The sequence below is a fragment of the Schistocerca cancellata genome, chromosome 9, assembly GCF_023864275.1.
Source record: "Schistocerca cancellata isolate TAMUIC-IGC-003103 chromosome 9, iqSchCanc2.1, whole genome shotgun sequence".
NCBI classification, from domain to species: domain Eukaryota; kingdom Metazoa; phylum Arthropoda; class Insecta; order Orthoptera; family Acrididae; genus Schistocerca; species Schistocerca cancellata.
In genome coordinates, this window is record NC_064634.1 from 81684280 (window position 1) to 81698849 (window position 14570).

Here is a 14570-nt window from a genome sequence, read left to right on the forward strand (position 1 = left end):
CTGTTGCCGTCGAATACGACTGGCTCTAAAACTCGAAGGATGTATAAATCGTTCTTTCTTAGAAAATCCATATTTCTTTTAACACCTCGCTGTACACTGCAGTATTGGACAGGTAATCAAATCCGTCCCCCTTTGAGTACTGTAAGTTCCCCGGAAAGAAACAAAGAGCAATGAGGAGATCTGGACGTGAGATATTTGGAAACACTACGCCGTATTTGTAATTAGAAACGATAAGAGTACCCCTGGGTACAGAGGACAACCGTCCCCTTGTGGCGACCCGCGTCAGTCGGGGCGACGTGGAGGGGGCGTCGGTGCGGCATACATATATATATAGGGCGTCGGCGTCGATGCGAGGACGCTACGTCATCAGCTGCGCAGCGCGGCAGCCGCCATGAAGGGCGCAACCTACCTCTGGGCGGCGCTCCTCCTATTCGTCTCAGTGCAGGCAAACCGGGGTGAGTCCAGCACCTGTCTCACTCTCTGTGTCTAAAGCAGGGGCGGGCAAACGTTGCACGCGGCTCATGAGCACACAGCGCTGCACGTGTGCTGCTCGCTTGCAATCGTCGACAGGGGCAGTGGCGACAGCCGGCAGGGTGCGGCAGGTTGCGGCAGTGTAGTACCAGGCTAAGCTGCGGACGTTGAAGCGAAGCGACCACTACGTAGTGAACCTTGTATTTCAAGAACCGGAAAATGCAGAGTGAATCAAGGAAACGGAGAATTGGAGATTTGCTATTTTTTAAAAAGGAATGGGAGAATCATTTTTTTCTCTGTGCAAAAACGTGAAAATTGGAAATGTATAATATGTGGCAGTATTCTGGCTGGTCAGCGGAAGTTTAATATTCAACGCCATTATAATAAATTTCAGTATGTTGCAGTTCTTGGTGCAATAAAAGAGGAATTTCTCAAGCGATTTGGGGATATATCTTACTTATGCCAAGGTTTTGAATAGTCCTCGAGACAATCTGCTGTTTCTGTAGATGATATTCATCCCAGTTTGCAAATGGAATTAATAGATCTACAGCGTAATTCTCGTCTGAGAGACAAGTTCCTTTTGGCAAGACGTGTAATAGATTTTTATCACGACTTTCCACAGCAAGAGTTTCCTCGTCTCCATCGTGAAGCCATGAAGATAATGTCAATGTTTCGCTCGACATACGTTTGCGAGAGATTTTTTTCTGTAATGAAAGTCTCGGTTAAGAGCAAACATCAGTAATGAAAATTTAAGTAACTGTTTGCGTTTGTCTGTATGTAGAAATTTTGTTCCACTCCACCTGTGATAATTAATTAAAACGTATCGTAGGTAATAGGTACTCTTTCAAACCACGATTACTTTCAAGCACTCCTACTAACCTTATTCCTTCATTCAATAAAGCAGGCCAGGAAACAAAACGCATTACAGAGGAAGAAGCGGAGAGACGGTATGGTGGGGAGGGGAGAGAAGCGGGTGGCCAGCTTGCCCCTGTGTGCGCGCAGAACACCTGTTAACTGCACACGTGCATGTGCACCGCACACGTGCAGAATTCCTGCCCGCCCCTGGTCTAAAGCCTAGTTTACACGACGACACTAGGTTGCAGGCAACTGCGCTACCGGCCACGGCGCATGCGCGCCGCGCGTTTGCGCAACTCGTTGGTGAAACTATAACACTTTCGGCGTGTTCCAACTTTGGCGACACTAGTTGTGTGAGTTTGAGGTTATGTGTGTTCGTAGAGTGCAGATAAACTGAAATATGAAGTGGGAAACGGAGAATAATGTTCGCTTTTTCGATATCTATGCTTTGCCTAGGTGTTTGTGGCATTTCAGTGATGCTGATTACAAAAATAAACAACATATTGCTGCCGCATAGACCGTCAAGTGCGATTATAACATAGATGGTGTGGTGTGCGTACTGTAAGACCTTCGGTACAGACACCATCAGATTATTTGACTTGTCGCTCTAACGAAGTAGGCGAGTGTAAGCAGTATGTCTCGTGGTCTTATCGTCGCGTGTTTATCTTCTGCCGTTAGATCAGACGATAGAAATGCCACTTACACGCTTAGAGTAGCAGATTGACGGTGACCAACTTTAAACGGAACTTGATTAATTTTCACACACATTTATTAAAATAATAAAAAACATATATATTACATAACTTGATTCTGGATGCTGTTTACAATTGACAATCTGAAGTTCCTTTGGTCTTGGTACGGTAATCTTATTCTCACATAGCTCTGATACTTGACAAAGTGTCTATACGTTTATCTTCATGGCTATGTACAGGAATATGATAATCTTATTAGGCGCAGACTGAAAATTGACTATAGACTGGTACGGACTAATGCAGACTGGTACAGACTGGTGCATACAAATGCAGACAAATGCAGACCGACTAATCGGAGGTCTGTACACTCGTCATAATACCTCACGCATTCAGGTATCACTGCACTAGTGTGATCCGCGAGGAGAAAAGGTTCTACGTTAGCAGCAATCTCATTGGCTGCGAGGCGTATTAATACGAGGATCGACGGAAGCAGAATTTGGTCCGTCTCTAAGACAGTGCCATCTCGTAGTGCGGAGATGGACGAGCGCTGCGCCTGCACTGTTGTGCTTAGCGGGGCGCGCTCTATTGGGAAAGATGTGTACACGCTGACTACACGGAACTATGTACACAACAGATGGTTTGACAATATCTGAGCTGCAGGGCAAAATTTATTGAGTTAGGAGCACATATGCAACTGAATTAAGAAAAATACAAGCGAGTGTATTTGTAGCTGTGGCAATGCTCTCGTCTACAAGACTAAAATCACATCGTACGAGTTGGCCAACTCTTTGTTAAGGAATAATGTTGACAGATGGGAAGGCTATACAAATTCAAGAAGCTGCATTCTTTATTCAATATTCATCTATTTAAAACGTCGCTGCAGTGCTGCACATTCACATATGTTAGAATTTTGAAATATTGCCATTGTACAGATCTGTCTTCAAGAGAGTAGTTTGCAAACCATTCTCTTCTTAATGCGGCCTGCTTCGAATAATTATTGTTGCTCATGCTAATAATTATTACTGTTAATGTTAATAATCATTGGTGTTAATGAAATAGCGTCATCACCAACTAAAACCGTATCTTATAGCATGCTGAGTGTTCTCGATTTTAATGCACGCAATGGTACATAATTTAAAAAAAAAAAAGAAAAAAAAACAAAGGCTCTGAGCACTATGCGACTTAACTTCTGAGGTCATCAGTCCCCTAGAACTTAGAACTACTTAAACCTAACTAATCTAAGGACATCACACACATCCGAAGCGCCTAGAACCGCTCGGCCACCCTGGCCGGCACATAATTTCAGTTCTGGCGACATTGCTTCACGCACTACAGTACCTATATTCCTTATCGCATAGTTAACTCTATGTAGAAGAACGTGAACAGTTCTGGTGACATTCTAAGATAATTAACAGAACTTCTGGCATCTTCCGTTAAAAATTATTTCAGCAAGGATGCTAAGCAACCGAGGTGACCTTTTTTTTCGTCCAGTCACGAATCGAAACACGTTTCTTATTTTTTTCTTATGCACCGATTCCACGCAACAAACTTTAACTCCATCGCATCTCGTGCGACGTGCAGCTGCCAAAACTTTCATTTCAGACTCGACTCAGGGACCCACAAAACGACGAAACTGAGGTACACACTGGTTTCGCCGTGTCTACAGTCAAATACGAAACCATTTGCGTGCAACTCATTCCACGAAACGAGTGGCGCAACCCAATGTCGTAGTGTAAACTAGGCTTAAGAGCCGCAGCAAACGAACAGATTTCTACAATATTCCAATGCCTTTGTTATTCCGGAATACGATGCCAAGTTCCTTGGGACATGCGACTTTCACGTAACATGTCTAGCTGTACGGGAATATACATAAGGTACGAGTACAGGTTGTGGACGCGTGACTGACGACATATGGAGGTTTAGGCCTGGTCGTGAGTCGTGCACAGGCAGCCAAATGGTAAGGGGCAGCCAACAATAAGCTGAGGACCGGCAGGTATATTTGTCTCCATTCCATTAAATAGCTGAATTCAAATGGCTGTGAGCACTATGGGACTTAACATCTGAGGTCATCAATCCCCTAGAACTTAGAACTACTTAAACCTAACTAACCTAAGGACATCACACACATCCATGCCCGAGGCAGGATTCGAACCTGCGACCGTAGCGGTCGCGCGGTTCCAGACTGAAGCGCCTAGAACCGCTCGGCTACCACGGCCGGCTTACATAGCTAATGTTTGTCCATGTTCGCAAATGCGAGTACATTTCTTGTTAGTCACATTTCTTGTCAAATTCCCTATCTTCATTTCCGTGTTTGTCAAACAAACATGCAGATGGTCAAATCAAGTTTCTAAAACTTAACCTCACTTCTGAAGCAGCTCTGACGTAGTACCTCGCCGCGTATTATTTTGACAGTAGTGGGAATGGCTACCAATGAAGACAACGTTTTTCTTGTGTTGCCTTTAGCACTATCAATAAAAAAGAAAAAGAAAACAAGACTCTGGTACAAGAAAAGTTTTAGACTGACAGGTGAACTTAGCCACGAAAATTTGTTAGTTGAGCTATTCAGAACCTGATGATTACATCAACTTTCTCCGAATGAACAGTCAAACTTTTAATTACGTGTTACAATTACTCGCTCTCACACTGAAAAAAAAAAGAAAAAGACACAGCTGTGTGGAAATTTATTCCAGCACATAGAATACAGATTTTTTTTTTCATCTTCCTGTGTATTTTTTGGATGAGAAAGACGCAACCTATCTACCATTTTGGTAGTGTTGCCTGAGCTTCTCATTTGTACACATAACCCTTTGGTCTCAGTTTCCAAAAGCCATTGTGATAGGTGAACTGTTCGTAGCAGTTTGTAACTCACTACTGAGTCCTTTCGCTGAATTCATGTGAATTTTTTTTTTTTTTTTTTTTTTTTTTTTTTTTTTTTTTTTTTTACGCGCTCCACACTTCCATCAGTCAATATATAAAGTCTACCTGGTCTGGTGTTGGTTTGGCTGTGGTTGAAACAAAGAGATAAACGGCAATAAAAATTCATTTTCGCTCAGAATGGATGGAGAAACATCAACATTCGTACGGTCCGTCGTCGTCGAAGTTTCGCAATCAGCTGGTTTTTGTTTAGCAAGTGAAAGTGTTATCAGATCGGTCGTCAATCAAAATTTCTCTTAAACATGTCGAACAATGTCTCTGTTTGACGAACGTGCCATACAAAGCAGCACATTAGCAAATAACTTGCTGAACATACGAAACCTGACAATTTTTTGATCATCTACAGTGCCTTTACCTGAAAAACTGCAGCCTGGGAGTACCAAGAGGGGCAGTGGGGAAAAGAACCGTTTACCTTACCCTCAATCCCATCCACTACCGACCACACGACTGTGTTACCGGCCGTCCGAAAAACATTGCCTTACTAGTAGACTTTCAGTCAGCCTTTCTGTGTTCCGTTGTTGGCCCTATATGATCTCCCAGTTAATTTTTTTATTTATATGTACAGCGTTACTGGAAAATTTGCAATTTCTGGTGATACATGTATGTAACGGAATGGACGAGAAAATGTTTTACTTTTCACTCAATAAAACAGAAGAAACATGGCTAAAAGAGTCATTTCAGTTATAATTGCGTAGGCTTCCATACCCAGAGGCAGTTAACAAAAGTTGTCTTGGTATGGTGCCACATCATATTGTACAAGAACATAGGATAAAACTGAGGATTTGGTCATTTACAGTAGACCCACAGGCAGTCCGCTGTAATCTACATCCACATCCATACTCCGCAAGCCACCTGACGGTGTGTGGCGGAGGGTACCTTGAGTACCTCTATCGGTTCTCCCTTCTATACCAGACTCGTATTGTTCGTGGAAAGAAGGATTGTGGACATTGCATCCATGGTACTAATATTTTAAATTACTTGAAAAAAATAAGTTCTCTACAGTGGCTATTTTTCGTTACTATTTCATTTTTGCTTTGTATCTGTTTAGCAGTTTTCAAGCATATGAGAACAAAAGTAGAAAACAGAGCACAAAGCAACCATTTGTTAGAGCCACCAGAATAAATTCGGACTAAAATCAGAATGAAAAGGGCACTTACTATGTTTAACCCGTTAACTGTATACGTTAGTCATATAAGCTCTTCGGCTGCTGTAATTGCACTTGCTCTTCTCTTTTTAGTTTACTTTTATTCTGGTGACTATAGCCAACGATTGCTTTGTATTGTAACTACGTTTTTCTGACGTGTATGCAGTTGCTTGAAAATGGCTATACTGCTGAACCATAAAATAAGAAACAACATGGGAATGATAAACAATCACTCCAGGAAGTTAATTCCTTGAAGAAGATTATTACAACTGTGGACCCCGTTGCAACTAAATTAATAAATATTTATACATCAACTGCTGTTGTTGAAGAGAAGCGTATGTCTCTAAAAAGAGCAATCAGACACGTTGGAATATAAACGTAGGTAGAAGGAAGGTAACTGCGAAGAAACATTCAGTAAGTACTTAAGGGGCTCCGGAAAGGCTCAAAATCATGAAAAGTTCAATTTTTACTTTTTTGCGTTTTCTGAATCTGCAGAAATAGATATATAATTTATTCAATTCCAAAGACTACAACTATTTTTAAATTTTTTTTTGAAATGTGTTCTACATGGGCGTGACCCACTGTGGCGCTGTTAAACTGCTGTCAAATGGTGTTATTATTAACGTCCGTGTTCATCAGGTACATTTTAGTGATGTGAGATAAAGTATGTGTTGTGGCTAACCTGTGATGGTTCAATATATATCGCTGGTGTGACTGTCGATTGTTTCATGTTTATTTACTCTGTCGTTATCTCTAAAATATTCGTAATTAATTCTGTTTCTTGAGTCTCTGTTTTGTTGAAGTATAATAATGAGTAAAAGTAAAGTTGCTGTTGCGACTTTCAATGATGGTAACATTGTAAGGTGCAAGGTATTTAAAAATATGGGAATGAAGATAGGTTCTAATATGGTACGAGCGATGCTTGCTTTAGACAAGGAACGCCTTCGGGCTGCAGACAGGGCTGTAAAGAGTCTAGAAATACAAGCAAGAGTAAACAGGAGGAGGAACAAGAGGAATCTTGAGGAGGAGTTTGCAGAGGATGAAGATAATCCATCCTATGGACCTGGAATGCACTAAAAAGTTAATCCAATCTTTGTCGCTCGATTCCCAAAACTTTTATTTTCTCATACTAATTACATGTTTTCTAAGGATCTTCCAAACATATTTGTTTCAAACTTTCAGTAAATGTTACACAGTACCTTCTGCATAATTTAACACAGCCTTTTTCCAAAAAACTGTATATTTTTGAATATATAAATAAAAAATTGCAAAAAAATGTTGTGAATTTTCATTAAAATTGAAAAAAAAAATCATCTTTAATAACTGAACTACAATTTTGTAAAATCCCTGTGTTAAGTTGTAGCTCATATTCCAATAAATAATCTGTAAAAAGTTCAACTTCCTACCTCAAATACTTTGTGAGGAAAGATGTAATTTATAATCGTTATTTTAATATTGCAAGTATAGGGCGCTCCGGAGCCCCTTAAATTTTTGGACTAAAGCAGGAAGTACAAATATGTTCCGAGGAAGAAAGTAATAGAGCAGTATGGGTCACTTCGGAATGAAATAAACGCGGGGTGACGATTATTGAAGTATACGAAATAAAATCCTCATAACTTCTGAACGGTTCGCGTTAGGACGTTCAAACTACATGGTATGTCGTGGGGAATTATGGGAATTAATATGGGCTGTATGATTTTGCTTAGCGGCGAAGCCCACTTTCATTTGGACGGGTTCGTCAATAAGCAAAACTGACGCATTTGTGGGACTGAGAATGCGCACTTCGCGATAGGGAGGTCTCTTCACTCTCAACGTGCAATGTGTGGTGTGCCATGTCCAGTCACAGAACAATCGTTGCGATATTGCTGGATAGTCCGGTGGCTACCGAAAGGTATGTGAAGGTTTTGGAAGATGATTTCAGCCCCGTTCCCCAAGTGACCCAGACTTCGACAAGATGTGGTTCATGCGAGACGGAACTCGACCCCATCGAAGCAGGAGAGTGCCTGATGTCCTGGACGAGCACTCTGGAAACCGCATTCTGATCCTGGAGTGCCCAAAGGCCACTGGAATGAGCCTCAACTAGCCGCAATATTCTCCGGTTCTGAACACGTGTGACTCCTTTTTGTGGGGCTATATTAAAGACAAGGTGTACAGCAATATCCCCGAAACCATTGGTGTGCTTAAAACAGCCATCATCATCGATGTTCCGACACTTCAGCAGGCCATGCGGAATTTGGCTATTCGTATGCGCCACATCATCGCCAATGATTACAGGCCTATCGAACGTGTCATAACCTGAATCTGAATATCTGTAGTGACGGTCACATGTTGAATCAAGTGCGTGCACGCCATAGTTTGTAACTAATTTGAGTTTTCTTCCATATAGTTCGATAATTGTCACCATATAGGAAGCGGGGAAGACCAGGGTGAAATGGTTGCAAGAGAAATATGAAGAATTCGAAAAAGAAGTAATCGTCATAAGGACTGATTTCGCATACGGAAAAGTCAAAACAAATTTCAGTGAAATTAAAAGATTGGGGGTAGCATTACGAGCGTGATGGGAATTCCGTTGTTAAACGCAGAGGAGAGAGCGGATAGTTGGGAAGAGTACGCTGAAGGCTTCTGTGAGGGTGAGTAATTGTCTAATGACGTAACAGAAAGGAGGAGGAGGAGAAGATTAGCGTTTAACGTCCCGTCGACAACGAGGTCATTAGAGACGGAGCACAAGCTCGGATGACGGAAGGATGGGGAAGGCAATCGTCCGGTCTCTTTCAAAAGAACCATCCCGGCATTTACTTGAAGTGACTTAGGGAAATCACGTAAAAGCTAAATCAGGATGGCCGGACTCTGTTTTGAACCATCGTCTTAATAGGAAAAGAAATATGCGTCGGCGTTGGAAAGATAGGGGATCAAGAGACTCAGCATTGGAGACTGAATTTAAAGAGTTCTGGAAGACTTGAGCTCAAAGAAGGGATTCATAACATTCCATGAGAATTTGTAAAATTATTGGGGGAAGTGGCAACAAAACGATTTCTCACTTTGGTGCGTAGAACGCATCAGACTTCCACAAAAACATCATCCACACAATTCCAAAAATAGCAAGAGCCAACTACTGCTAGGTTGGTTCAAATGGCTCTGAGCACTATGGGACTTAACATCTATGGCCATCAGTCCCCTAGAACTTAGAACTACTTAAATCTAACTAACCTAAGGACAGCACACAACACCCAGCCATCACGAGGCAGAGAAAATCCCTGACCCCGCCGGGAATCGAACCCGGGAACCCAGGCGTGGGAAGCGAGAACGCTACCGTACGACCACGAGATGCGGGCCAACTACTGCTAGAATAATATACAGGACGGAAAAGAAAATCATCTGGTAGATCAATTTGGCTTTAGGAAAGGCAAAGGCACAAGAGAGGCAGTTCTGATGTTGCAGTTGATAATGGAAACAAGACCAAATAAAAATCGAGACGCATTCTTAGGATTCGTCGACGTGGAAAATGCATTCGATGATGTAGAATGGTGAATGATGTTCGAAATTCTGAAAAAAATAAGCATAAGCTACAGGGAAAGACGGATAATAATATGTACAAGAACCAAAAGGGAAGAATAAGACTGAAAGACCAAGAACGAAGTGCTCAGATTAAAAGGGGTGTGAGGCAGGGATGTAGTCTACCGCCCTTACTCTTTAGTCTATACGGCATTGCTATCATTTGTGAAAGTGAAGAAAAATAAGGGTCTATTAAATTTGCTGAAGAGTTGTCTCAGGAGTGGTCTGAAAAAGAAAAGAATAGAACAGTTACAGAGAAAAATATCACCAAAAATATATTTGAAGGTCAAAATACTGCAGATGGAATTCAGATACTTTGGGAGTATAATTAGAGCAGAAGGCAGACTGTAAAATAATTGTAATGTTCGGAAGAACACGAGGTAAAGAAACAGTCTGAAGATGGTTTGAAGAACCGTCTTCCAGGCGCTTAAGTGTGATTTGCAGAGTAAACATGTAGATCTAGTTCGAACGTAGAGGAAAACAATGAGAAAGTGGATAGAAGACATTAAAGAAAGTACTGGAATGTACAAGTGGTCGCTAAATGTTATTATCTTTACCTAAACAAAAGTATTATCTCCTCAACAATCTTCAAATAGTGAGCTACAGCCCTCATTTTTATATATGAAATTAGTGAACTTACTAATGGCGCTTTTGTTGTCTATGTCTGCAGTCACTTTCAGAACGCAAATTGATTATCAAATTAACTAATTTAATACGGTTGAATTTTGAATTGCTGCTGTATCCATGTATTACCACAATAAAATAAAAAACGTGAATGTTTGGAGGAGTACGAATGAGACCTATGGTGTATTTAAGTTTTCAAAAATAATAACAAGTTTTTATTCATTCTTTCATAACTATAGTCGAACTGATAAAACGTACTAAGAAAATGCGAAACATAAATTAGAAAAAAAGGATGATGTTTGAGTGGCAAAGCATTTATTGGGGTGGAAAATACACAAATTCACGTCTGAATTAATCCCTCTTAAAAGGGAATCTCACTTTGCTTAAGTGAATCCACTGTGAGGCACAATTCTATTCAAATGGAATCAGCTACGACCAAGTGCACGCAAACTATGGTGCACGGAGAAAAGGGAGCTGTGAATATCATTTAACAACCCTACGCCGTTGCAGGAATACTTCACCTTGATTCAGATGGCAGCAGAAAGCGGCGGGCTGTGGGCAATGAACGGCGCACTGCGGCAACTGTAATGTCCTGACGCGTCCACGAAAACTTGCAAACTACGCTGACTGGCGGTTGATTATTAGAAAGCGGGAAACTTCCCTCTCAGAGCCCCGAAAAAGTGTGAGGTGCATCCATATGCTAGTCTGGCCAACCAGTATGATTCACAGGCACGATAGCCCGTGCTGGAATTGTCAAACTTCAGATGGCCGACTTTGCCAACCAAAAACCAAAACAAAAACTACACCTCCTCTTTTACTCATTCAACCATGGTTCGTACACACACTCACTGCTGCATGCCTGCATGCCTGCAAAAGTTTTGTGATTTTTCTGGGTGTCGAAATTGTTCCTGTGGGCCCTCACGTCTTTGACATACACCCCTGAACGTAAATACAATGATCGTACGTTTAAAAGATCATAGAGACATTTATCTAACCCAGTCACATCAAAGTTGAGGTCAGAGATGATTGTTTTCCCTAACTACAATACAATATCTTTGAGCATTGAGCAGTCTCCGCCTCAAATAGTGTAAACACAAAATAAGCAAAATGTACATGAAACGTGTAATATAGTGAGACTTTACACAAATGACACAGACATAATAAATACATGTGTCAATTTTAACAGGTGGTTTCATTATTAGTGTATTTTTTTGTGTGACCTTTTGTCAATCTTAGATTTTAGATGAGAGTGACCTTTTACCCCAGTACACATCTAAAAATAGAGTTGTCCCTTAAAAGATTACCTTTAACCTAATAAAATAAATACAGCAAGGCACACAACAATAGGAACTAAAAAACACAAAAATATTTTAAGTCTCCTATTTCTCCCTTCTGAAGGGCCTTTAGTGAGTCCAAAAACTAACTTAAACATTAGATGGACAAATAAACACAGCACTACAGTCAAGAAGTATTAACAGGTTGGATGTGGCAGGTGTAGTGGGTGATTTGTTGCTAAACATAATCGGTAGTGGCAGCAGTTTCGGGGAAGGACCTGTCTCCATCTATGTCAGCAACACGTAGGCATCTGGACTATTGACTGACCAGAGATGTTGCAGCAGATAACAAACGGTTGTCCTTGTTGAAGACAGTCCTCCAGCAGCAGTTGTCAGTGTCATGGCAGGTGTCCGGAGATGTCAATCGATTGGTCCGGCACTCTCCAGTCGCTGCTTTCTGGGCAGCAGCGGTGTTGTGTTCAGATCGGCTCCCTAAATACTCTTGCGCAGACTGTGGTGGTGCCAGGTGGTCATGTGACGTCAGAGGCGAGTCTCCGTTACCTGCTGGCTGCAGGCGAGGCATCCCTGCGGTTGCTTATCACTCTCAATTGGCACGAGTGAAAGAGACGAACAGGACTGCATCCACGCCTCCGTCGCCCTTGAGCTGCTCCAATGTCAACGCGTCCGCTGGAAGCCTGCACTGTCGCTCCATGGCGGGAAGAGGGGGGGGGGGGGGGTCGCTTGTAGCTCACAGCTGCCGATCTGGCACTGCGGTGACGTCAGGTCAGCTGGTCTATTGTCCGGGGACGTCGCCCCTGCTGTGACGTCACGCTGGCAGCCGCACCCAAGCTCTCGCTAAGACACGTAAAGCCTGCCAGCCGCCTTGTGATATGGACGGATGCGCTGCACCACGGAACGCCATAGTACTCTGCACAATCCTTAGCATACGTTTTAGTGCCGTGTTTTTGCAATAAATGTTTACACAAACACAAATATAGAAAATCATAAATGTAAGCGTAGGGAAGGGATATCGATATCGATGGAGGGACTGATTTTTTTTTGTAGGGGAGGGAGAAACCATGGTAAGTGGTCACAAGTACATAGCAGTCGAATGGAGTGTGAGTTAGACCAGAAGGTGACTTACACAGTACATAAATACACAGAAATACAGTTAATTAGAATTGCAAGCTTACAGTAATCTAATCTTAAGAAGTTGTAGGTGAAAGACAAAGCTGGCCGGTGTGGCCGAGCGGTTCTGGCGCTTCAGTCCGGAACCGCGCTGCTGCTACGGTCGTATGTTCGATCCTGCCTCAGGCATGGCTGTGAGTGCTGTCCCTACGTTAGTTAGGTTTAAGTAGTTCTAAGTTCTAGGGGGCTCATGACCTCAGATGTTAAGTCCCATAGTGCTCAGAGCCATTTTCAGAGACAAAGTAGTGGAAAGGTTATGTTGCCAACACTACAAAACACAAACCGCAACACATGCTTAGAAGTACGAAAACAAACAGAATACAGTGGTGTGCGTAAAAGTGTGTCGTGAAAAACATAAGAAATGCATAGTGCCGCAGAAAAACTAAAAATTAGACCAAAATTATCATAGTCTAACGCAGAAAAACGACGATGTGCTGGCAAACAGCATTTACCAATGCAAGCAACAAATCAAGCGGAAATCATCGTAAGTACAAAATGGCTCAAATGGGTCTGAGCACTATGGGATTTATCATCTGAGGTCATCAGTCCCCTAAAGCTTAGAGCTACTTAAACCTAACTAACCTAAGGACATCACACACTTCCATACCCGAGGCAGGATTCGAACCTGCGATCGTAGCGGTCGTACGGTTCCGGACTGAAGCGCCTAGAACCGCTTGGCCACCCTGGCCGGCCATCGTAAGTCAAATCAGCTTAATCTTAACGAACTGTTTTCGATCTAAAAGCAAATCAAAATGTGAATAATTACAGACCACTGATGATGCTTTAGTTCAATAAAGCGAAACGCGTCTGGTGCAAAACAAAAAACAAAAAAAAAAAAAACAAAAAATCACGCAATTTTTGTAGTTGCAACGACAGAACAATATACCCTCATGAATTATTTAAATGAACTTCTTCCGCCGTCCTATCTTGTTCTGCACCAATGTGTGTTCAAATGTGTGTGAAATCTTATGGGACTTAACTGCTAAGGTCGTCAGTCCCTAAGCTTACACACTACGTAACCTAAATTATCCTGAGGACAAACACACACACCCATGCCCCAGGGACGACTCGAACCTCCGCCGGAATCAGCCGCTCAGTCCATGACTGCAGCGCCTCAGACCGCTCGGCTAATCCCACACGGCCTGCATCAATGACTGGCTCGTGTTCATTTTGGGCGACATTAGTGCATCACGCGCCACAGCTCACTCTATTCTAACGTCCTTTCAAATAATATACATTCATACCTAAGCCTATTAAACAAAACCTACTCTAACATGTCGTACACATCCCCATAAACAGATTTGGTTCATAAAAGTTTGCACAACGCTGTTAGCAACGACGCAACATCAGACAAGAAGTGACGCAGAAGTCACAGACAAGAGAAACAAAATAGATGACACAGACAATACATACACTAAACTAAAACGGCTACAACATATGTAAGTAGGCTGTTTAGGTTCTTATATTGTAAGTAGGCTGTTTAGGTTCTTATATTGGTAACGCCGCCGCCACGTAGCGCTCTCTGTATGAAAATCACTGGCTGTGTTGTGTGCAGTCTGTGGTTAGTTTGCATTGTTGTCTGCCATTGTAGTGTCGGGCAGCTGAAAGTTAACAGCGCATAGCGTTGCGCAGTTGGAGGTGAGCCGCCAGCAGTGGTGGATGTGGGGAGAGAAATGGCGGAGTTTTGATATTTGTAAGAATGGATGTTATGAACTGCTATATATATTATGACTATTAAGGTAAATACATTGTTTGTTCTCTATTAACATCTTTCAATTGCTAACTATGCCTATCAGTATTTAGTGCCTTCCGTAGTTTGAATCTATTATTTAGCTG

At 42.1% G+C, this 14570-nt stretch overlaps 1 protein-coding gene across 1 annotated transcript in view; it reads left to right on the plus strand.

Moving 5' to 3' along the window:
* Positions 1-370: 370 nt before the first annotated feature.
* The window catches only part of LOC126100659 (serine protease inhibitor I/II-like), a 62898-nt gene continuing 48698 nt past the window's right edge, over positions 371-14570 (plus strand). The window contains exon 1 of the mRNA XM_049911281.1: positions 371-455. Within this exon, the coding sequence (XP_049767238.1) occupies positions 392-455 (64 nt within the window). The 5' untranslated portion in view covers positions 371-391. The remainder of the gene's footprint in view (positions 456-14570) is intronic.